Raw genomic sequence first — 25,462 nt, 5'->3', positions numbered from 1 at the left:
GATTAATTCCTGATTTTTTTTTTTGAATTCTTAAGTCTTTAACAAGCTTCCAGAAGGCCATGACAGTGAAAACCACCCAGGAGGAAGCTGTTCCAGAGAAGAGCCCCAACAGAGAATAACTTATAACTTCACAGCCCTCTCACCACACCTCATAAAAGGGACTTTTAGCAAGCATCCACTGGCTACTTGGACTGGGTGGGAAGGATCTATTTGGGAAGGGGCGTTGGTCCTAACCTGATACGCCTCTTCTTATAGGTGTGTGGAGTTATTATCCAGGATGGATTGGATGAGGTCATCCCATCCTGGATGATAACTCCACCCACTATGGAGAAAAGAAGTTCCTTTGATACCAGAACTGAGACTCCCCAAGTCCTATAGGGCTTTAACAGCAACCAGTATCTTGAATTGCACCCAGAATACCCAAGCTCCTGCAGCAAAGGTGTACTATGGCAGTAGCATAACTGCATATTGATCAATGCATTTCCAACAGCTAGTTTCTGGGTAATTGTCAAGAGAAATACCACGTACACTGAATTACATAAGCTGAGATATGGGCAAGGGGAGCAAATTTGATGGTTCCCAGGTTCATAATTGGGGCTGAAGCTAGAGTTAGGCAGAGTCTCCAAACTATGGCCTCTGCTTACTCTTGACTTTACCCAAGAGATTGCAAGTCTTTTTCTGTTTGTTTTTGGAGAAACACAAAAGCAAGTGTTAAAAGTTTGAATTGTCCTGGAATCAATAAGCTTCTGAATTAATAATTCCTCCCATCTGCTTGCTTCAGTCTGAATCAATGTTTTAATTTCTCCTTTACAAGTTTTGACAGTTTCCAGGCAAAGGATTATCTGTATCTCCCACTGGGCTTGGAGTGCAGATACATAATCTGCCTATTGATGATCTCATACCCCAAACTGATGGATGATTTCTTACGACAGCTTCATATAGACATTAAAAAGGATAAGAGACAGACTGCAATCCTTGGGTTGCTCACACCATAGTGACTGAAGTTTTGATCTCTGATTCTCTGGCAAGAAGACACCTCATAATAATGGTTACTTTCAAATCCCAGTACAAGTTTTCCACAATGTGATTTCTATTGCATGTCTAACCCATATCCTCCAAAAATTTCTACAATTTTTACCCTGCCATTTTCTTAATAGTCTTTCCGATAGAGGAAGATTGGAGATGTGAGCGTGATCAGCAATGGTTTCAGAATGGCCAAAACTTTTACTTGAAATAAAACTGAGCTCAGAAAGAGATTTTGAAATGAAGCTGAAAGGATAGTAACATCTCTACCATTAGGCCTAATCTCATGAAGGTAGTCTTAATATCTGGCTATTTGCAGTACTGTCCTTGCAATAACCAGACCCTCCCAGTGCACAACTGTTATTCCATTTCTCTTTCTATGTGATAGGGTCTGATACAGCACACAAAAAAGAGTTGGACAGATTTCAGCAAGGAAAATTCTTCACTTTCATCCAGCCAGCTCTTGGTCAGATCCATCCACAATTACATTGTCAACGAGGCTAGGTTATTATGAGTGGACCTGGCAACTCTCTTAATATAATTCAACTTATATTTAAATAATATATCAACACTATTACTCTTCAATCACATATTGGATATTACCTTATTTCTCTCATATTACACTGGCAATGGGATAATAAAATTAATTAGTTTCTTGGGACCTCGCCTAAAACTTTCCAGTATCATTTGTAGCACTGGAGTCTCTTGACTATTCATTGTTTGCCTTAAATAGATTACAATTTTTGCCTGATACAAAACTATATTCTTAACTTTTCAATGAAAAATCAGTCAATTGTTTTATACAAACAATACCTATATAGATCTGTATAGCTAGGTAAGCATGTGCTTATCCACATGCAACATCTTCAACCTGCTCCATTCCCCAAATTCAAGAAACTTAAATTCCAGAATTTAAGAAACTTAAAATTTTAACTTGTTCTACGTTATTGTTTACTGAAGAAATCATGGACCCTTCCTTCAAAAATACCATTTTATTTGGTTAAATTTAGGGAGACAGAGCTAAAAATCAGGCAAGACGAGCCCCGTCTTGCTCCACGCACCCCAAAATAATAAGACCTCCCTCAAAATAAAGCCAAGCACTTATTTTGGAATTCAAAAAAATATTAGACAGGGTCTTATTTTGGGGAAAGCACAGTACTGGTTTTTTTTTAAACAGGAAATACCCATTAGATATACAATACCTTTCTTTAATCGAGTCCTTCCTCTCAAACTCAGCTTGAGTTCTAGCACCACCTACAGGTGGCAAAAAATACACTACTAGCTTCTACAGTATATACATACCACAGAAATGGAGTGCATTTCTTCCCATAAGGTGCACATAATCTGAAAAATTACTTTATCAAAGTGTTATAATGACTGAATATTGCCCAGTGTAGTGAGAAGTGCTGAACAGATCCTATCTCTGCCTGCAACTTTGGGAATGAACCCAGTAGGCTGTACTATATAAGTGATTGTATTGGGCTCAATGGAACATATGCCGTAAGTCCTATCTAATTGCTATGGTTAAACCAGGGGTAGGCAAAGTTGTCTCTTCTGTGACTTGTGGACTTCAACTCCCAGAATTCCTGAGCCAATCATGCTAGCTCTGGAATTCTGGGAGTTGAAGTCCACATGTCATAGAAGAGCCAACTTTGCCTACCCTTGGGTTACACCATTTGAGCTGCTTTAGTTGTATGCTGCAGAAACAAAGACAACCTTCAAACAAAACCAGGATTTCAAAATACTGTAGTTTTTACTTCTATTAAACATTGAGAGTCCCACCTTTTGTGTGTTAAAGAGTTGTGCATTTTTCAGCCAGGATGCTTGCTTGTTCTCTTGACAACATTGTGCTCTTGCTTCTGCTCCCAAGAGAAAAGTGACATCTATTTCCCATATACCAACAGGTGTAAGAAGAAGTGCATTCCACGCTAAGTACTTTACTTTTGGTTTAGGGCAGGGATAGGCAAAGTTGGCTCTTCTATGGCGTGTGGACTTCAATTCCCAGAATTCCTGAGCTAGCATGATTGGCCCAGGAATTCTGAGAGTTGAAGTCTACAAGTCATAGAAGAGCCAACTTTGCCTACCCCCGGTTTAGGATGATGCTCAAAAGTATCCTGTAGGTGCCTTAAAAAAGAAGATCCCTGACATATACGAAGCTGACCTACAATCATCTGGTCTGCTGCAGATATGGTTCAGATGTATTGTAGACTATGTGCATCATGTATTGTGAGCTTCAAAAGCTGGTCTGCCTAGTCTTGATATAGAAATCAGATATTAAAAAAGTAGTAAACTGTCCCGAGCCACTTAATTTAAGTTGCCCACTTAATACTGTCAACAAAAACAACTGGCATTTTTCTGCCCACTTTCCTCCACGACAGACTTGAATGTTAATGTTCATGAACTGCTTTTTGAAGACAGAAGAACAAAGACACTTTGGGGAATTATATTGCAGCATCATATGTAAGCTAGTCTCCTTTAGTCCATCTAAAGTCACTTATTACCATGGAGAACAATCCAGCAGTGCATTACAATGCAAGACTCTTCTTCTAAGTATGTTATTAAATATGCATCATTTATACATTCAACGCGATTTTAAGGTCTGAGATATGAAATATGAAAAAAAGGAAGGAAACGGGAGAAGAACCGAAGAGCCAACGAACAATTTTCAATGGTTCCCATTACGGCTGCAACTAGTTTTGAAGATTGATAGCATTTCCCAGTATGACTCACTGGGTATTTCTTTAAACGTAGAACAAAGTTGGATAAGTTATGCTAGAGAGATGTTATTTAAGCATGATAGATATTATTGGACCAAACAAAGAAATTTAGACCTGACAGCGATAAAGCAATCTTGTGCAACAGGACTTATCCCCACCTAGGAGCATCTATTCCCACCACGATCCATCCTTAAAGCCAGCAGTGTCACCATATTACTCATGAATGCATACTACGCTCATTTCGAGAAAAGGACACCAGGCTGACCATGCCTACTTCACTTAGCAGCCTCCTCTGGAATTGCACCCTAGGACTAAACGGAGCAAACAAATGACTTCTCCAGCCTTCCGGTCTAATCCGGTATGGAGTCTGCAGGACACAACAAACTCGCATGGGCTCCACTTTGGATGATGGAGTAGGTTTGCTTTGGCACGTCAGAATGAGAAGATGAAAAGATGGGTGGCCCTGATGCCCGCATGGAGATGTTCTGCTCTTCGGCACTGACAACTGTCACTTCTTCTGCCCCTTCTTGAATTAAAGCATTGAGCCCTTCCAAATCCGAGCAGCTGATCCCTGTGCCATTGATGAAGGCCTGGTTAGCCGAGACCTCATGGCTGCCCACTGGGATGGTGGAGATCAAGGTCTGGTTTGAGGTGCTTCCGTCAGCTTGGTTGTGAGTTGTGAGGAGGACCGTGGGTTGACCGACTGAAAGGCTTTCTGCTGGGGACCCAACAGGAAGGGGCGGAGCCAACAAACTCACCTGCTGCAGTATCTGCAGCTGGTTGCTACTCGGCAGATTGTCCTGATTCTGAGTTATTAAGGTAGGAGTCACAATATTGACTTGGCCTCCTTGTTCCAAACTGCTGCTCTGGGGCAGCTGATGCCCAACGATGATCTTGACCTGCCCTTCCCCATAGGGGGAAGCGTGTAACGGCATCTGCAGATGACTAACTGTGATGGGAGTATCGCCATGGGAGGTGGGGTCCATCTGGAACTGCAGGACCGCCAGTTCTGAAGTCTTCGTTCCATTATAATCAACATGTTGCCTTTTATGGCTCCGGAGAGAGTCCTCCCGGACAAAAGAGGCCTCGCAGAGATCGCACCGGAAGGCTTTCCTGGCCTCCAGCTTAGCAACTTGTCTGGCGCTGCCTTCCTTGGTCTGATCTCCTTCCCCGTGACCCAGTATCTTTTCTCTGACCCTGATCTTATCGGGATGGGTTTTCTTCACGTGGGTGGTCAAATTGCTCCGTTGCTTGGTGTCGAAGCGGCAGAACTCACACTTGAAGGGGCGATCCTTGGAGTGGATCCTCTCGTGGACTTTGAGGGTCGCCTTGTTGGAACAGGAGTAGCTGCACTCCGAGCATTTCACGGGCTGCTCGGGCTGGTGGATGCGCAGGTGCTGCCGGAGGCTTGTCTTATTCCCGCACTGGAACTTGCAGATCAGGCATTTGAAGGCATTCTCCAAGTTGTGCTTGATGCGGATGTGGGACTTCAGGTTACCTTTCATGGCACACCGGACCTCGCAGAAGTCACATTTGTAAGGCTTCTCCCCTGTGTGCACGCGCATGTGCCTCTTCAAGTCCGAGTTGATTTTAAATTTGGCAGGGCACAGACGGCACTGGAAAGGAGAATCCCCTGTTTGGAAGACAAAGGTTTACAATGGCAATATCTGCATGATATGGATTCAGATTATTGTATTTTTCGGAGTACAGTGGAACCTCGACATACGAGCAGCTCTACTTACGAGCTACTCGAGATAAGAGCTGGGAGGGGAGCGACATTTTTGTTCGCCTCCCGAGCTCACATTCGGGATACGAGCGCCAAGGAGCTGTCTCCTGAAGCCGAACGCTAACTTCCGCGTTCGGCTTCAGGAGACAGCTCCTTGGCGCTCGTATCCCGCGTGTTTTAAAAGGTTGCAGCCGGCCTGGGGGGCTCGGGGGGGTGCTGGCAAGCCCCCCAGGCCGGCTGCAACCTTTTAAAACACGTGTGCCGCTTCGCAGCTGTCTCCTGAAGCCGAACGCGGAAGTTAGCGTTCGGCTTCAGGAGACAGCTGCGAAGCAGCGCGCGTGTTTTAAAACGTCACAGCCGGCCTGGGGGGCTCGGGGGGGAGCCCCCGAGCCCCCCAGGCCAGCTGCCACGTTTTAAAACACGCGCGCCGCTTCGCAGCTGTCTCCTGAAGCCGAACGCTAACTTCCGCGTTCGGCGGCAGCGGTTTTTTTTTGTTGTTGCACGGATTAATTGACTTTACATTGTTTCCTATGGGAAACAATGTTTCGTCATACGAGCGTTCCGACTTACGAGCCTCCTTCCGGAACCAATTAGTCTCGTAAGTCGGGGTTCTACTGTATAAGGCGCACCTTAGTTTTGGGGGAGGAAAATAAGGAAAATAATCTGCTTACCTGGTATTCATCTGGCTAGCGTCTTTAGCCTGCACATTGTTTTATCCCCTGGTTAATAAGGCTTTAAAAAAATCTTTATTTGGAGGGAGTAACAATGAAAGAGCTTGCAAGCCAGTAAGAGCTGGGAACATTGTTAGCACCTGGTTAGGGCTAGAAAGAAATATTCGGAGCAAGGAGAGAATGAAAAAACAAACAAACCCTTACGCAGAGAGTAAGAATGAAAGAGCTTGCAAGGTAAGAGCTGGGAAGATCGTTAGCAGCTAGTTAGAGCTGGGGGGGGGGAAGCTACATTCAGAGTATAAAATGCACCCAAATTCAGCCTTATACTCTGCGTCTTATACTCTGAAAAAGTCATTGATATAGAAGGATGCCTTGTTGGCCTCTACTTGCCCCTCCCCTCCCAGCCACTTCTCCACTCCCTTAGGGGGCCAACAAGAAGCAGTTGTTGGAGCTAAGCAGCCACTACCAGAAAGAGTTGACAAAACAGCTGGCTCAATGCAAATTGGATCTGACTGCATCTGAAGCACTGCATTGAGGACTACGAGCATAGGTTTTCCAAATACAGTGGTACCTCGTCTTACGAACTTAATTGGTTCCGTGACCAGGTTCGTAAGTAGAAAAGTTCGTAAGAAGAAGCAATTTTCCCCATAGGAATCAATGTAAAAGCAAATAATGTGTGCAACCCCATCCCAAAAGTCACCCCTTTTGCCTTGCGCCACTGGGAATTCCTGCCTCCAGACTTCGGTTGCCAGCTGAAGCATCTGTTCTTGCATTCCTGGGATTCCCCTGAGCCTCCCCTCGCTGGGAAACCCCACTTCTGGACTTCCGTTGCCACCTGAAGTGCCCGTTCTTGTGTTGCTGGGATTTCTCTGAGCCTCCCCTCGCTGGGATTCAAAGCAGCACCGGCAAAAATGAAGGAAATCCCAGCGAGGGGAGCCTCAGGAGAATCCAAGCAACGCAAGAACGGGCGCTTCGGTTGGCAACGGAAGTCCGGAGGCGGGAATTCCCAACGAGGGGAGGCTCAGGGGAATCCCAGCGCTTTGGCTGGCAACGAAGGTCTAGAGGCGGGGCATCCCAGCGGCAGCGGTTCAGGTTCGTAAGGTGAAAATAGTTTGGAAGAAGAGGCAAAAGAATATCAGATTCGTATCTCGAAAAGTTCGTATGAAGAAGCGTTCGTAAGACAAGGTACCACTGTAGAGGAAAGACTTGCAGGAGTGCAAGGCCAGGGAGTGGAGGCTCAGCAGGCTAAAATGATCAGCCAGTTCCAGGCCATGATGCAGTTCCATTGGAATGAGGCCCTCCAGCCTTCACCCAAGCAGACCCCAAGTCATAATTTCTGACCCACACGAAGACTCCTAAGCGAGAGACTCTCTGCAGCAACACCTATCATTGCCCGTATCCAGCCCAGGTGCCATAGTTTGAGGATCCCTGATTTAGTGCAATATTTAAAAAATGCAAATAACTTTTCTGCAGACCACCCAAATTTTCTTGCAGACCACCAGTGGTCCATGGACCACCAGTTAGTGACCGCTGCTTTAAACCATATCTTGTTTAGAGCAAAAGAAACTACATTTGGAAACACGTTTTGGGTACAGCTGCTATTTGAAAGACCCAACTTTTATTGATTCATTTACTGATCTGGTATATAAGCTTTTGTTTATTTAGCTGCTATCTTACTGAAAAAAATTGCATTCAAGTGTTGATTAAAAAAAAGAAAAGAAAAGTACATACAAAGAGAAGTTTATAGAGGAAAATGCCAGTGTAAAAAGGAAAGCGAGCTTTGTCCAACAATGTATTGATAATTCTTGCAGCACATCAACAGCTGTTACGAGCTCCATCTTGTTAATAAACTATGGTTATTGTTAATACTTAAACAAAGAAAAAACATTATTGATTTATTGCTACTTTCCGCCATTTGAACAGCTTGTGAATTGGTTGCCCCCCACCCACCCCAACTCCTTTATACGCATACCACAAGCTGAGTAAGTCACAGGACGCTATTTAAAACAGAAATAAAATAGAGGCAGCTTCCTTAATACAGTGAATTTGTTATTCTTTAATAACTGTGACACATGAGGCTTAATTTACTTTACAAGTTAATATTTTATAGATTTTCATAAATGGAAGATTGTAAAAAGATGCATAATTGGTTTAGCCGGCTGTATGTTTCATTGATTCCAAGTAAAGATTTTTGAAATCGTGACATGGCGTGCTGTGGTAATCCATGCATGTATTTAAAGATTAAGGCCCTTGCTATAAAATGTTTATTATACACATTATATTAATGAAGTTGCACAGACTGACAGTGCTATCCTTTGTATTGGCTGGCTCTGCCTATTATTGCTCACTCTGATCTCCTTTTTCTGAAAAATAGCTGCAGCAGTGCACAAAGCCTCCATTTTAGGATGCCAAACTATATTGGGGGGAAAAAGTAGCAATATTTAATTGCTGTCAGTGCATTGAAGTTTTAGTCCATTCATCTCAGTGAACTTTAAAGTACAGTAGTCCCTCGCTATACTGCGCTTCACCTACTGCGGCTTCACTTCATCGCGGGTTTTCAAGAAATATTAATGAGAAAAATCATTCGCGGATCTTCGCTGGTTCGCGGGTTTCTGAGGAAGTCGATCGGCAGATTTAAACAGCCCGCCGAACTCGATCGGCAGGTTTTTCAAAAAATATATATCTAAAATTGTAAATACTGTATTTAAATACTGTATCTAAAATAAATACTGTGTGGGAAGGGTTTATAAACACTTAAAACAATGAAAACTTACCAAACAATTACAATATAAATACTTAAATAAGTACTATCAGTCGATAAATTCCCCATCACGGATTTCACCTATCGCAGCCGGGTCTGGAACGTAACACCAGCGATAGGTGAGGGACTACTGTATGTGGCTTTAATAAAAATGGTTTTTAAAAAAAAGTCAAGGAGGAGCTTTAATTTTAACTTCCCTAAATGAACACAAAATGTCACCTGTAAACAGTATCAAAGTAAGTAAAAGAAAGCTGGCTAGCAGAGGCCTAACCCCCGTTGGATAGGAAGAAAGAAAATTCCTTTGCTTTGGAGAATCTTACAAGAAGCTTTGTTGTGAGAAAGAGGAGAAATTTATCAGCCAAAAATCAAGGTATTTAGACCATGGATCCACAATCTGTGGGCCATGGCCCACTACCGGGCCATGAAGTGTTGTTGTAGGCACTCGTGGTCCAACTTGTGTGTCATCGTGGGTGCTTATGATCCCATTGCCCAAGCCTTGCTGAAGCTGTTTATGGCCCCACTCGCGCAAGTGTCACCGCAAATGTTTGCACATGCTCCTCCCACAAAATATCCCCTCTTCCTCCCTGCTCCGGGCTGCCAACCCGAAAAAGTTGGGGAACTCTGGACCAGAATATCTCCGGCACCGCCTTCTGCCGCACGAATCCCAGCTACCAGTTAGGTCCCACAGAGTTGGCCTTCTCCGGGTCCCGTCAACTAAACAATGTCGTTTGGCGGGACCCAGGGGAAGAGCCTTCTCTGTGGCGGCCCCGACCCTTTGGAACCAACTCCCCTCAGATATCAGAGTTGCCCCCACCCTTCTAGCCTTTCGTAAGCTCCTTAAAACCCACCTCTGTCGTCAGGCATGGGGGAATTGACATGTTCCTTCCCCCTATGCTTATAAAATTTATGCATGGTACGCTAGTGTGTATGATTGGTTTTAATTTGTGGTGTTTTTAAAGTAATTTAAATATTGGATTTGTCTTACATTGTATTGCTATTGCTGTGAGCCGCCCCGAGTCTGCGGAGAGGGGCGGCATACAAATCTGATTAAACTTGAAACTTGAACAAACAAATTGTGCAGCAACAATATTAAAGCTGGAGAGGACTGCAAAGCTTGGGTATAACCCTCCAAAACCTGGCCTTGTAGGAAAACTCAGAGTCCGGGTCAAATCACTGACCTAACATAGGGGTCTGATTGGAGAGAGGAGAAATGATAACATCTGTAGGACTAAAATTGGGTAGGGCAGTCTCCCCCCATAATTGAAGGTTTTCTCGATAAGGATCTTAAAAGAGATTTCCCTCCCCATTTAAGCTTCTACTAGTAATAGCAGACTTTCCAGCCCTAACGAGGTACTAACGATCTTCCCAGCTTGTTTTCAATGCTATTCCCTCTGAAGATGATTTTTTTTTCAGCCGGGAAGATCATTAGCATCTTGTTAGGGCTGAAAAAAATTATCTTCAGAGGGAGTAGCATTGAAAACAAGTCTGCAAGCCGGGAAGAGCATTGCTACTCAGAATAAATTTTTTCTAGCCCTAAGTCTTTGCAGGTTTCATTGCTACTCCCTCAGAAGAATTTTTTTTCCAGCCCTAACCAGGGGATAAAATAATGTGCTAAAGCTGAACAGATTAAGAACCCCAGCCAGATGAATACCTGATAGGTAGATTTTCCCCTGCCCTATTTTCCTCCCTCAAAACTAACGTGCGTCTTATACTCCGGTACATCTTATACTCTGAAAAATATTATATTTTATTTCTACAGTGTTCCCTCGATTTTCATGGGTTCGAACTTCGCGAAAAGTCTATACCACGGTTTTTCAAAAATATTAATTAAACAATACTTGGTGGTTTTCTCCCCTATACCACAGTTTTTCCTGCCCGATGACGTCATATGTCATCGCCAAACTTTCATCCGCCTTTAATAAATATTTTTTAAAATAAACTTTAATAAATAAACATGGTGAGTAATAATCTAAATGGTTGCTAAGGAAATGGGAAATTGTAATTTAGGGGTTTAAAGCGTTAAGGGAAGGCTTGTGATACTGTTCATAGCCAAAAAAGAGTGTATTTACTTCCGCCTCTCTACTTCGCGGAAATTCGACTTTCGCAGGCGGTCTCGGAACGCATCCCCCGTGAAAATTGAGGGAACACTGTATATCGCCCATCAGCCTTGTATGGCTTTGGGAAGTTCACAAATTTAATAGATAGTTAAAAATACATAAATGTATTCCGTTGAATCTTAAAATGTGCAAATATTTTTTCATTCCCAAAGCCAATTTAGGGGTTTTTCAGGGGGCTAACCCCCCCCCTTCCCCCGGCCTTACCGGTATGAGATCTGAGATGAACAGTGAGCTGGCTGGAATTGCGGCTGGCGTACGGACAGATCTGGCATTTGAATGGACGCTCGTCGGAATGGATGCGCTGGTGCTTGTTCAGGCTGCTGCTCTCGGCTGCCGCGTAGTCACAGTGCTTACACTTGTAAGGTTTCACTCCACTGTGGGAGCGCATGTGCATTTTCAGCTTGTCTTTTCGACTGAAACACTTGCCACAAACTTCACATTTATGGGGCTTGTCACCTGAAGGAAGGAAAGAAATGTAAGGCACTGATGAAGGACTTCATCTTTTTTCAAAATGAAATGGAAATTATCGTTCATTTTTAAAAAAATGCTGTTTACTTTCCCTCAGAAAATGAGGGATATGTGAAGATATAGGTCATAATAGTCATAATAATTTGATTTGGTCTAAGATAAATTTATTATTTATATATTATAAATTATTATTTATAAAAAAATTATTATTATTATTATTATTATTTCAATACAACACAGCAAACGAGATCACTATGCTGGATTTCGTATTTCATCACCAGTCGGGCGCTTCCCAAGCACCTAGGACTGCGTGATGTAGCGGCGAATTATGTTTGCCGATCCCAGTAAAGCGGCCTTTAGCAATTGACAGATGGAGATTTTGTCAATTCCGATGGTTTTTAAATGTCCGCCGAGATCCTTTGGCGCTGCGCCCAGCGTGCCAAGTACCACTGGGATCACTTTCACTGGCTTATGCCAGAGTCATTGTAGCTCAATTTTTAGATCTTCGTATTTCACTAATTTCTCTAGCTGCTTCTCCTCAATTCTGCTGTCCCCTGGGATTGCGATGTTGATGATCCATACTTTCTTTTTCTCCACAATCAGGATGTCTGGTGTGTTATGCTTCAGAATTCGGTCAGTCTGAAGTCCCACAGTAGTTTTGCTTGCTCATTTTTGACCACTTTTTCGGGCTTATGATTATGATTATGATTGTTATTATTTTTAATGTCTACCAGCATTCATGTCACCAAATGACTAAAACAAAGTGCAGCAGTTCAGAAAATAAAATTCCTTTATTATTGTTTACCCCCATCTCAACCCCAGATTACAAATGTTTTGCTGGAAAAGGACATAAATTCTAAGAAATCTATTTCCAATGACTCAGAAATGAAACCATTTACAATAGCCCTCAATTTACAACCATTTGTTTAGTGACCATTCAAAGTTACACTGACACTGAAAAAAGTAACTGATGATCGTTTGTCACACTTAAGACCAGGTGGGAGTTGCCACTTCCTCTGTGCTGCGCGCGCAACTTCACATTTCCGACGTGCGCATGTGTCCAAGCAAGATTTTGCTTCTGCGCATGAAGCAAAATCTCACGAGTGCACATGCACAGAAGCAAAATCCTGCTCGGACGTGCGTACGCTGGAGACGCAGAGCTGCATGTGAAGTTCAATTTTCGCTATCGGTACAATGTTGTCTATTGTATTGGTAGGAACCCACTACTGCTTATGACCATTGCAGCATCTCTGTGGTTCCTGTGATCAAAATTTGGATATTTGGCAACTGGCATGTACTTATGATGGTTGCAGTGACCTGGGGGAGTGTGTGTGTGTGTCATATGATTGCTTTCTTTTATTTTTATTTTATTTTATTTATTAGACCTAGAGAAGGGACCTAGAGAAGGCCAACTCTGTGGGACCTTATCGGCCGCTGGGATTCGTGCAATAGAAGGCGGTTCCGGAGGTATTCTGGTCCAATGCCATGTAGGGCTATTGTGACCCTCTGACCAGCAAAGTCAACGGGAAAGCCAGATTCACTTTAACAGTCATGTTACAAATGTAACAAATGTAACAAGTGCAGCAAGAAAAGTTGTAAAATGGGGCAAAATTTACTTAACTTATTTTGCTTAGCAATGGAAATTTTCCACTCAATTGTGGTCGTAAGTCAAGAACTAGGCGTATTCTAAAACTCCTGGAACGAACCTGTGTGTGTTCTTAAGTGCCGCTCCATGTCTTTCATTCCGTAAGATGTTTTGAACTGACACCCTGGCGGGAGAAGCAGAAAAAATAATTACCAGGAACCCATTTTAATAATCCCTGCAAATGATGGATCTCCGCTTTTCCCAACAACCAGTGGAGTATATTAAGCAGAATAGGGGTGAGACCCAGAACTGTCTGGAGATCTGCTCCCAACCCAATGTAACCCCAGCATCAGCAGCACACATGATTTTCAGATATATTTGCTCTTCCTGGTTAAGGCAAACAGAACATTTCTGTTCTCCTAAATGTGGCTGGAAGAACATGCAGTGACTTCCAAGCAAGAATTTATTTATTTATTTATTTGATTTGTATGCCGCCCCTCTCTGCAGACTCGGGGCGGCTAACAACAGTAATAAAACAGCATATAATAATAATCCAATACTAAAAACAGTTAAAAAACCCATTATTATAAAAACCAAACATCCACAGTCCTTGGGGCAGGAGCTGGGCCAGAGCTCACCACAACACAGATGAATACCTGGTAGGCAGGTATCTCTCTACCTAAGCAGGGCTTTTGGGGTATTTTTTAGTCTAACTTGCCTTGACAAACTTGGGTGTCAACAGACTCAAACTCAACCCGGATAAGACGGAGTGGCTGTGGGTTTTGCCTCCCAAGGACAATCCCATCTGTCCGTCCATTACCCTGGGGGGGGGAATTATTGACCCCCTCAGAGAGGGTCCACAACTTGGGCATCCTCCTTGATCCACAGCTCACATTAGAGAACCATCTTTCAGCTGTGGCGAGGGGGGCGTTTGCCCAGGTTCGCCTGGTGCACCAGTTGCGGCCCTATCTGGACCGGGACTCATTGCTCACAGTCACTCATGCCCTCATCACCTCGAGGTTCGACTACTGTAATGCTCTCTACATGGGGCTACCTTTGAAAAGTGTTCGGAATCTTCAGATCGTGCAGAATGCAGCTGCGAGAGCAGTCATGGGCTCACCTAGGTATGCCCATGTTTCACCATCACTCCGCAGTCTGCATTGGTTGCCGATCAGTTTCTGGTCACAATTCAAAGTGTTGGTTATGACCTATAAAGCCCTTCATGGCACTGGACCATGGCGGGCCCCAGGGGAAGAGCCTTCTCTGTGGCGGCACCGGCCCTCTGGAACCAACTCCCCCCCAGAGATTAGAACTGCCCCTACTCTTCCTGCCTTCCGTAAACTCCTTAAAACCCACCTTTGCCGTCAGGCATGGGGGAATTGAAACACCTGCCCCGGGCATGTTCAATTTATACATGGTATGCTTGTGTGTGTGTCTGTTAGTATATGGGGTTCTTTTAAATCTTTAAATATTTTAAAGTTTTGGATTATTTATGATTTGTGCTATCTTGTTGTGAGCCGCCCTTAGTCTTCGGAGAGGGGCGGCATACAAATCTAAATAATAAATAATAAATAAATAAATAAATAAGTCTAAATTGCCTTGACAGCACCCTTTCACAGAATGGAGCTATGGATATAGAAAACTGGTTTCCTATTTCTGGTTTGGCCCACCATTGTCCACTATTCTAGTGTTGCAAGCCAAGGGCCATGGCAATGAACACGGGGGAGAAGGATATGTTTCTCCAAGATAAGAAGATCAGGTTGAAAGATATTAATTCATTTAAATCCATGCACCAAGCATCACCACCGAACAAGGATTTGAACCTTGCTGGATTAGCCTATCGAATCCTTTCCTCAGGTGGTCTGCTTGGAATGTAAATGCTGCTTGAGAGTAAAAATGGAGTGCGGAGGGGGGGAGATGCCACATAAATTTCAGTCAAATTCTCAAGCCAAGACAGGTTTGACTATATGTTCTAATGAAGTTAATTGACTTAATCACACATGGAAGGTTATTTTTTTTCCTGCCCTCCTTAGGCCACATGATCAATGGCAACCTAAATTAATTTTAAAAACTGCTTCCATGAATCTTCCTGGAACTTTGTGGCAATGTCACGGAGTAAAATTAATATAAGCGATGCCAATTTATTTCCTCATTCCGTCTCAGAGAACAGCAGATCAATGGGCAGAAAATAAATACAATGCACAGAACAATTCATAACTGCCAAGTCCCTTGAGGTCCTGTACGGCTTCTAAGGAAAAAAAGAAAAAAGCCCCAACAAGAAGAAAGAATCTTTCTGAGCGCTTACATTTACTGATTTGCATATAATACCACCATGCTTTTTTCGAAGGTCAGGCATCTTTGTGTTTTCAGTGCAAAAAAGAAAGATTTGCAGATACCTACTGATGTAGTTCCATAAAAATGTTTTCTAGGTATGGGCCGAATGTGTTGTGGCTGGCTCTGGCCCAGCTCCTGCCCCAAGGACTGTGGATGTGGGGGAGACATCCACATGCTGCAGGCCTGTTTTGCCCCCGGTGGAATCTGCTGATGAAGGTTCCTCTGACCAAGAAGACAGGAGTGACAGGGAGGAGGAGAGTGTGGCAGACAGCTCAGAAGGAGATCAATTCTCTAGCTCCTCCTTGGATTCAGAACAAGAGTTAATGATACAGCCACGCATGAGGAGAGCGATGCATAGGCAACAATAACTGAGAGATTATTATCAAAGAAAATGAGGCCACCTGTGGTTGGGTGGGGCTGTGGTAATTAGTGAGGGTGCTATAAATAGCAGCCTGTGGGTTTGGCCATTGTGGAGGATTATCTGATCATTGTGTTTTGTGACTGCTTTACTGACTTTGACCTTTGTGTGCTGATTTTCCCCCACTTTGAAACTAAACCAGAGCAAAGTGTGTTTCACTTTGTGAAAGAAGAAGGACTGTGAATTACCTCACAGCTGCAAGCTAAGTATCACAGAACTGATAAGGGACTTGTACAAATTACCAGTTTGTTTGGAGACGAGTGCTCTTTGCAATACCAAAAGAGGGCTTGGTTTAAGTGAATTTTCATTATAAAGAACATTGTTTTGAATTTTCAAACATGTGTGTGTCTGAAATTTGTACCTGTGAATTTTTGGGAGGATTCTACCAGAGAGCCCAACAGAACAGAATGTAAGTTGCAATAAAGTATAAAATTTCAATTTTCCATCTCAGTTTTTCAATGGAAACATTGGCCAAATGGATTACACTAAATGGGATCATCTTTTAATGACTAGATTAAACCAGTATACAAGTGTAGTTTCCTTCTCCTAGAATCTTTCTTGATTTTCCAATCTAGACTAATAATTAGGATTTCCTGGTATTCTAGCAACATGCTAATAAGGTCCAAATCTGTTTAGCATTTTAAGATTAGCAGCTGGTGCCAACTGCTGAAGGAAGTGTATGTTACCTACAGAATTCATTGAACCAGGCTTAGTTTGGGCTGGAGAAAATTAGCCATGCCACTGTAAGGAGGTAGCTCTATAATAAAATTCATCTCAAGTCCTCAGGTTTAACTCAATTAGCACCAATCATTAGTTAAGACAGATGCTCCTTGACTTATGACCAGTCACTTAGCAACTGAAGTTATGACATACCCCAAAAATGGTATTTATGGCCTGGATACAAAGTTCTGAAACACCCCTACCCCTCTGCCCATTATTATTATTATTATTATTATTATTATTATTATTAATAATAATAATAATAATAATAATTTATTTATTAGATTTGTATGCCGCCCCTTTCCGTAGACTCGTAGTTGGGACCACAATTTGCAACATTTTTTGGGAGGGTCAAAAACCGGTGTTTATACTTCCAGTTTCTGGCAACACAACCTCCCCCCCACCCCAGCCATTGCAGACAATGGGTTTGCTTGATGACCATGATTCCATGATTCACTTAACAACAGCCACTAAAAATATTGTTAAAATAAGGTTAGTCACATGATGATGCGCTTAAACACCAGCACAACTTACAACCTAATTGTAAACCTCCCTGAGTCCATTAGGAGAAGGGTAGCCTATAAATTTAAATAAACAAACAAACGCATAAATAAATGCTGATTTGATTACAGTCTTAAATTGAGGACTACCTGTAATTGGTGTCTGGAAGATGTTACTCCTTATAGTACTGAGTCCTTTAGAACAAGGATATTTGGTTCAATGTAATCCAGAGCTGAGCTCTTTATAACTGTATGGTTCTGTGTCTAACAGTATAGTGTATATGCAGAAAGTACCCTTCCTTATAATTGTGTCTTGCCTTTTATTTTATTTTCCAAAGGATTTCCTACTCAGAGGTTTTCCTTTTGGAAATGCCTTCTAACTTCAGCCTGTCCATCCCCTCCATGAGCTAATATGGCCTGAACCTTTGCCAGAAGCAACACAGCAAGAAACATCAGAATTGGTCTACATCAATCCATAAGTCAAGGTAGTGGAAGGTAGTGGACTATTCTTTATTAGGAGATTTTAAGCAAAGGTTTGGTGGTCATGAATTAAAGATGTGTATCAGTGGATTTTGTCAGCAAAGGACAGAATTAAGTAGCAGTCGAACGACTTTTGCCTCCATGACCAAAGGTTCCAAGTCATTAAAGCAAAGCATTTTCCCACACTGTTTATGCATGCTAGGATCTAGGTAACTGTGAGCATGGGGACTATGCGTGCATTTTCCAACTGTTTCAAATACAGCAAGGGACCTTTTTGAAAGAGAAACTGTTTCAACTCTGAAATGTGTTGTTTTAAAACTTTTGGAAACATGAAATGCTAAAATCAAGGGTCTGGAAGTTGACTTCCAGACAACTGGACTTATTTTATATTGGTTTGAGACATCATGCTGCCCATCCAAGTAGCTTCCTCAGTCAGAACAAGTTGGTTAAGGGGAATTGGAGTAAGCAGAGCACCGTTGGGATGTGCCAAACTCCTAAAATTCTTACCAAACTCAAGATTTCTTTCCCAAAGTGTGTGGCAATATGTTGATGAAGATACTCAGTCATCCAGATACAGCTATCTGGAAATTTGAGTCATGGCAATTTGACTTAATTTTCCTGCTGGACTGAAGAAACCCTAAGGTTGGTGCTGGAATCCTCCTAAGAATTTTAGGAGTTGGTACATTCTAACGGCTCTCTGCCTACTCAGATTGTCTTAACCAACTTATTCTGACTGAGGAAACTGCTGGGAAGGCAGCAAAATGTCTCAAACCAGCATAAATTAACAATAAAAAAAGAACCGATCAGCTGCTCAGAATTTAAATATAAATCCACAAACCAACCAGTTAATCAACCAACCACCAACTGACTGCACTGGTACAAGAGAAGTTTATATGTTAAGGAGACTAGGACAAGATAATCCTGATGATGATGTTACTTAGTCTGATAATGAAATGTTCGGAAACTAAATTGTAATAAGCTTGGAGAGCAAAACCATTGCCAAAATCTAAAACCTGAGCTACAAATATATTATTTCTGCATGAAATAAGTCCAGATACCATGACTCAACTTTCAGATACCCAAGTGTCTGGGAATCTTCACTGGTATAAAAACAGGGGTGTTGCTTGAAATGGATCCAGATTGATAAAAAAAGAAGCCTATTTCGCCGTCAGGTTTGGGACATTCTGCAAATTTTGATCTGGAAACATTTGGAAATAAAACATACTGGACACCCCTTAGCACTATCTAAGGCCTTTATTACTCAATTAATGTCTGGAACATAGAAACATAGAAGACTGACGGCAGAAAAAGACCTCATGAATAGGACCCAGAACAGACCCTTGTGGCACACCGCTTGTAACCTGTCTCTGCTCAGAATACTCGCCATTAACAATAACTCTCTGATGTCTACGCTTCAGCCAGCTGCAAATCCATTGAACTATCCAGGGATTAAGTCCAATCTTCACTAATTTATCTATCAGCTCTTTATGTGGAACCGTATCAAAGGCTTTGCTGAAGTCCAGATAGGCAATATCCAGGGCACCACCTTCATCCAACACCTTTGTGACATAGTCAAAGAAATCAATGAGATTAGTCTGACATGATTTGCCTTCAGTAAAGCCATGCTGATTTGGGTCCAATAAGTTATTGTTTTTTAGGTGCTGATTTATCTTCTTTTTGAGTAGAGTCTCCATCATTTTAACTGATGTCAAGCTAACTGGCCTGTAGTTACCAGCTTCTTCTCTACTGCCCTTCTTGTGGATTGGCACAACACTGGCCATTCTCCAATCCCCAGGAACATCTCCTGTTAACAGGGATTGGTTAAACAAATCAGTCAGGGGGGTAGCAATGACAGATCAGAGTTCTTTAAGAACTCTGGGGTGGATGCCATCTGGACCCATTGCCAAACCATCATGTGAGTCGAAATGCCAATTTATGAAGAAGTTTCCCCCCCTTTTCCTTCCACAGTAGCCACAGTACTCACAACGTATTTTCAAAATGCCAAGGGTGTCCTCTGCATCCCCACCCGCTTCCATTCAAAAATAGATTTCTGATTTACCCACCGGTTTATCCTTTACCTGGGTAGCTGCAGTTGAATTTTTTCTGTGCCACTGACGTGTTGGACTTTTTGCTGCGCGGTTTCGGTGGCGTGGTAACAAGAGTAGCTGTCCGAGGTTCATTGTTCTCACCAGAGAGGTACGTTTGGTAGCCGTGCTCAAAAACAAACTCGGGCGCCGACACTGATAAACATTAGAAAAAACTTCATTTTAGGATCCCCAAATGTCGAAAACTCTTTGCTCATATTGCTATCTAGCTGTATATGGATTGATGGCAGAAAAACATTTCATGCACTCAGTGCAACCTTTGCGGACTTTCTATTGATCAGAGGTTTTTATGTTCAGAGTCTACCTTCCTATACTCAAATCAACAAAAGAGAGCTATGTTAAGGATAAGAGATGACCAGGATTAGGTCAAAGTGGGGATCAAATGCATCTTCAGTCTGGAGTTCCAAATGGGATCTATGTCCAGCCCTCCCCACCCCCTCCGAAATCCACTGACTCTTATCTGTCCCTAATTTGCTGACATTTAGATCAGATTTTCGACTACTGTAACGCTCTTTACATAGGGCTACCTTTGAAAAGTGTTCAGAAACTTCAGATCGTGCAGAATGCAGCTGTGAGAGCTATCATGGGCTTTCCTAAATATGCCCATGTTACACCAACACTCCGCAGTCTGCATTGGTTGCCGATCAGTTTCCGGTCACAATTCAAAGTGTTGGTTATGACCTATAAAGCCCTTCATGGCACTGGACCAGAATATCTCCGGGACCGCCTTCTGCCGCACGAATCCCAGCGACCAGTTAGGTCCCACAGAGTTGGCCTTCTCCGGGTCCCGTCAACTAAACAATGTCGTTTGGCGGGACCCAGGAGAAGAGCCTTCTCTGTGGCGGCCCCGACCCTCTGGAACCAGCTCCCCCCAGATATCAGAGTTGCCCCCACCCTCCTTGCCTTTCGCAAGCTCCTTAAAACCCACCTCTGTCGTCAGGCATGGGGGAATTGAAATTTTTTCCCTTCCCCCTAGGCTTATAGAATTTATACATGGTATGCTTGTATGTATGAGTGGTTCTTTAAATTAGGGTTTTTTAGATTATTTTTAATATTAGATTTGTTTACATTGTCTTTTGATATTGTTGTTAGCCGCCCCGAGTCTTCGGAGAGGGGCGGCATACAAATCTAATAAATAAATAATAAATAAATACATTTTTGTATAGGCTGCTTGGAATAAATTCATTGTACTTTTGAATTCTATCCTGACTCCTGGCTTCTTGACAGTAAGGCATTAATGGCAGGCAAGAAACCAGGAGGCTGAGATAATATGTATTTTCATTATTGATCACTTCATTGCCTATCCAGTGATAGGGACAGGCAAAAAGGAAAGTATAGATGCTGACAAGTACTCTTTGGTTAAACAATGCCAATTGGGACCAGTGAACTTCATCACTAAATGACATGGTTGTAAAAGCATGACATCCATGTAACTGCACTGATTTATGACGACAGTTCTGACAGTCCCATTTGATGTTGTTAGGTAAAGCTTGAGCCGTCTCAGGGCCCATGGGCATGTGATTGCCTTTTGCAAACTCTTACTGGCTTCCAACATTGTCAGCAAAGGCACAGGCCTTTCTGAAGCCTGGTAGGTAAAAAAAATTGCCGAACGGACAAACTGGAAGTTCAGAAAAATGCACTGTTGTGCTGTTTTTTGCATTCAGGGGCTTCAGGAAGTGTCCCTGAACCCTCCAGAGTGCAAAAAACAGCACAATGGCAAACTGGAAGTCCGTTTTTCCGAACTTCCGGTTTGTCTGTTGGCGATTTTTTTTGCCTCTGGGGCTTCAGAGAAGCTTCCCTGAAGCGTCCAGAGGGCAAAACGGCCTTTCCCAAAGCCGTAAATCAGCTGGGCAGCGAATATGTGCTGGATTTGAAACATGGCAAAGTCTCACATGCCCTCCGATACGGCTCCAGGTGCCACCTTTGGCACGCATGGCATAGGTTCGCCATCACAGCTATAACATAACTGCAAGCTGGACCCTGAATATCTGAATTATCACATGACCACGGGAACATTGCAACAGCTATAACTATGAGGATCTGTCATTCAGCATCACTGTAACTTCAAATGGTTTTTGAAGGAGTTGGTTCTTAAGCCAGGATTACCTGTTAAATTATTTCTATTTCTCAAGCAAGCCCAACAGTCTTAAATTGTTCTTTGGGGCTTCTTTTCCAATATTTTTTCCTATAACTTTTTCAACTTCCTGACCCCAACAAATGTCATACAGGTGTACTGAGCGATCTACCCATACAGCTTTGCCAAGCTTGCTGTTCATTAAGATGTGGGGCAGACTTCCTTCATTTTCACTGAAGCTGCCAGAAATTAAACCATGAAGCTTCGGTGTGGTCCTTTGTGCTCAAAATGAAGCTACCTGCTTCTTAGACATCACTTCCCAGGCTGTCTAGGTAAAATACCTGTGATGGTTTGTGTTTCTGATGTGATGGTTCTTGCAACGGTTTGTGCTTGTGAGGCTGGCACTGTTTCTTCAGCCACAAATTGCACTGTACTGGTAGCTCCAGCTGTTGTGCCAGACAGTTGACAACCACTCCTTTTGTGACCAACAAAGGCATCAAGATTGTTGAATTGTTGTTTGCAGAGACCACAAATGTGGATATCGGGAGTGAGCTCCACAAGGACTGTGGTTCCACCAGGAACTGCCAAAATATATGAACCAAACCGTTAATAACTCATTAAAAATATGAAGAGACATATTTTATATTCAGAAGCTACTGGTATACATAATCGATGGACTTTTTAAAAACCGACTTCCATAAAGAAGCAGAAACATCATTTTGTCATCAGAGTGAGCTGTGAAGGAAAGTAGAGCTGACTTTGAGAAAAGAGAAGGAATAAGGGAGCCATTTGTAGAACAGTTTAGTCCGGAAAGAAGAAATCATATCAAAGCTCAAAATAGCCCTGCCTTGATTTTGTCCAATACAAACAGATTATTATTTCACATTACATTGGCCATTGAGCATTGACATCTTGCTCTGGCCGATATTATGATTGGAATTGGATGAATTTGAATGAATGGGTTTAATGTTGTTTTGGGGTGTATAATTTTATGTTGTAAGCCACCCTGAGTCCCCTGAAGAAAGGCGGCTTAGAAATTTGATAAATAAGATAAATAAATTACTATAATAAGATAGTGTTTCTGAAGCTTGGAGATTTTATGATATAGATTTCAACTCCCAGAATTTATTTGTTTGTTTGTTTTGTCAAGTACATATTGGTGGTATACAGAAATATAATATTTATATACATACTAATAAAGAGAAATATTAGGACAGGGGACAGAGGGCACTCTGGTGCACTTAGGCATGTCGTTAGCCAGAACCTTAAAGTTGCCACATTGTTAACCCTGCTCCTATACTCGGATCTATGACCCGAAATGAAATTTGAGACCCTGTAGATTATTTGTCATGAGGACCTGAAACTTGTGATTAATTAACCTTTCCTCATTTGTGGGGTTTATTATGAATGTGGGATTTTTTTTCATTACTTTTTGCTACACGTTACAACCAAAACAATACAAATGTAATAAATGCGAACACAACAGCAAGGGTTTTTTTTTAAACTATTTAAATGAACATGTGTATCCCATGTTTTCTCATCTTTCTTAATTTGCTTATAAGTGTTACACTTTGGTTCAGAATATCAAGTTAATGTAGACTATATTGACTTTTATGTAACTGGTATGATCACTTGCAAATAGATGCTGGGATAAAACTTCATAAAAATTTGTGTGTGTGTTCACGCAGGAGTGGGGGGCTATAGCCCTTCAGATGTTGATGAACATTTCCTAGCATCCTTCACCACTGCCTGCCCTGGATGTGGTTGCTGAGATTTGACTTTGAGACATTTTATTTTTACGTCTTTATTTGCCGACAAGTATAGGACAGTAGTTTGTATAAGCATAAGGTAAGTAGAAAGTAATGATGAAAGAAAACAACAGGATAGTAAGACAGGGAGTTCTTTTGTCCCCTCAGGGTGTCCAGGGGGAAAGCATTTCCCTAATATTTCCCTGACATTTCCCTGTAACTTGCAATCTAGTTAAGGCCCGATGGTAGATGAGAAATATCGGTAGCTGAGGAAGCAAGTTATTGCCACAGTTATTCTCAGTTTTGCTTGACTCTGCCAGGCAGTGGGATCCATTTTTCCCCCCAATTTTTCTCTGACCATTTTAATAGTTTGTTTTTTCACAAATCCCCTGATATTTCCCAAACTGCCGATTCCCCTGATTTCCATTTTCCAGGTTTGCTGGACATTTGCTATCTAAATTAAAGAGACAGAAGAGGGGATTATGCAAAACGACCACCTTCCCAAGCTTAAACTTGGCCTACAGAAATTTGCAAATGCTCTAACACTGTAAGTCTGGGGTCCCCGAACATGGCAACTTTAAGACTTGTGGACTTCAACTCCCAGAATTCTCCAGGCAGCTGGAGAATTCTGGGAGTTGAAGCTCACAAGTCTTAAAGTTGCCAAGTTTGAAGACCTCTGCTGTAAGTTTTAAAGAAGAGATTGGACAAGTTTCGTGCCTAAACAGGGGGTTGGACTAGAACAGTGTTTCCCAACCTTGGCAACTTGAAGATATCTGGACTTCAACTCCCAGAATTCCCCAGCCAGCATTCGCTGTATGTATGTATGAAACATATTTTTGCTGATAATGAAGGTAGACTAGTATCAATCTATTTCAAGCTAAATAGCTCTCATCAGCTAGCCATTCCTTTTACTGGGATTTGAACCTGGGCAGCATATAGAAAGTAGTTTGTCGACTATAAGCAACTACCTGGCTCCTGAGAATGAATTAACATTCGCTGGCTGGGGAATTCTGGGAGTTGAAGTCCAAATATCTTTAAGTTGCCAAGGTTGGGAAACACTGGACTAGAACACCTCCAAGGTCCCTTCCAACTCTTGTTATTCTATTCTAAAAAAAAACATTATTTCCTAACTGGACGCCAATGTTTATCCAAGGCCGGGTCGTCTGGGGATAAACGTCAACTGCAATCCAAACTCTCCGGAGGGCACCAAAAGCAAGGCGACAGTTATCTGGAAAAAAGATGCATCACAACCAAACCGCAGCCTTCCGTGATGCGTTGGCCAGGTTAAGAAGAGGCCTGCAATTCTCTGCAAGCCGAGCCGTGTTTAATCGGCATGGACCCTCCATAAAGTAGCTCGAACCGTGCAGCCACCCGGGATTTGGGCTTTTTATTTGCATCTCTCCACGGCAAGGGTTGCAACTGCACTGCCTTCCTCGGTGCAACACCCCCCCGCCCCGCCAGCATCTTGCAAATAAGCGATTGCAGCAATTCAAGCGCCTTAGGTTAGAAACCCCCTTTTCTCCGAATCGCCGGGGCGCCTTTTCCCGCGCAGCCGTCGCCGCCGCCCCCCCCCCCCCCCGCGGCGCGCCTTGTCGGATCCGCCGGCTGCAACTAACTCTCCACCCAGGTTCCGGGGCCCGTAGTCAAAGCCGCTGCTCAGCCAGATTCCCGGGCGGGCCGAGCCACCCGCTTCTGCCGCTTTACTCAGGTTGCGGGGCCCGCCTGCGCCTGAACGCGACGCCGCTTTCCCGACTCCCCGGCCCGGGAGCGCGGATAAAGCCGCGCCGACAACTTACATTGCACGGGACCGGAGAAGGGCTGAGGGTCCGCGGCGATCGAGTTCATGGCGGGGTCCGCGGGGATGCGCGACCCGGAGCTGCCTACAAAGAAAAGAAACACGCAAACAAAGGGGGGGGGGGGGGGCAAAACAAATAAAAATAAATAAAAAAGCCTCCTTGCTTCAACCCCCCCCCTCCCGCAAACCCTTAAAGGCGGGGACGGATATGGGCCTGCTG

The 25,462-nt window shown here is 43.0% G+C and overlaps 1 protein-coding gene across 1 annotated transcript; it reads right to left on the bottom strand.

The window, feature by feature from the left end:
- Positions 1–3,805: 3,805 nt before the first annotated feature.
- On the bottom strand, positions 3,806–25,462 carry ZFP64 (ZFP64 zinc finger protein). The gene is made up of 6 exons (XM_070744600.1): positions 25,244–25,462; positions 22,041–22,280; positions 19,599–19,760; positions 13,190–13,252; positions 11,220–11,471; positions 3,806–5,373 (listed from the first exon to the last, which is right to left on the bottom strand). The coding sequence occupies exons 1-6, from the start codon at positions 25,290–25,292 to the stop codon at positions 4,091–4,093; spliced, it is 2,049 nt and encodes a 682-aa protein (XP_070600701.1). The 5' UTR covers positions 25,293–25,462; the 3' UTR covers positions 3,806–4,090.

The sequence above is a fragment of the Erythrolamprus reginae genome, chromosome 3, assembly GCF_031021105.1.
Source record: "Erythrolamprus reginae isolate rEryReg1 chromosome 3, rEryReg1.hap1, whole genome shotgun sequence".
In the NCBI taxonomy this organism is placed as follows: domain Eukaryota; kingdom Metazoa; phylum Chordata; class Lepidosauria; order Squamata; family Dipsadidae; genus Erythrolamprus; species Erythrolamprus reginae.
Note: the sequence above shows the minus strand (reverse complement) of the source record. Positions and strands in the feature narration are given on the sequence as shown.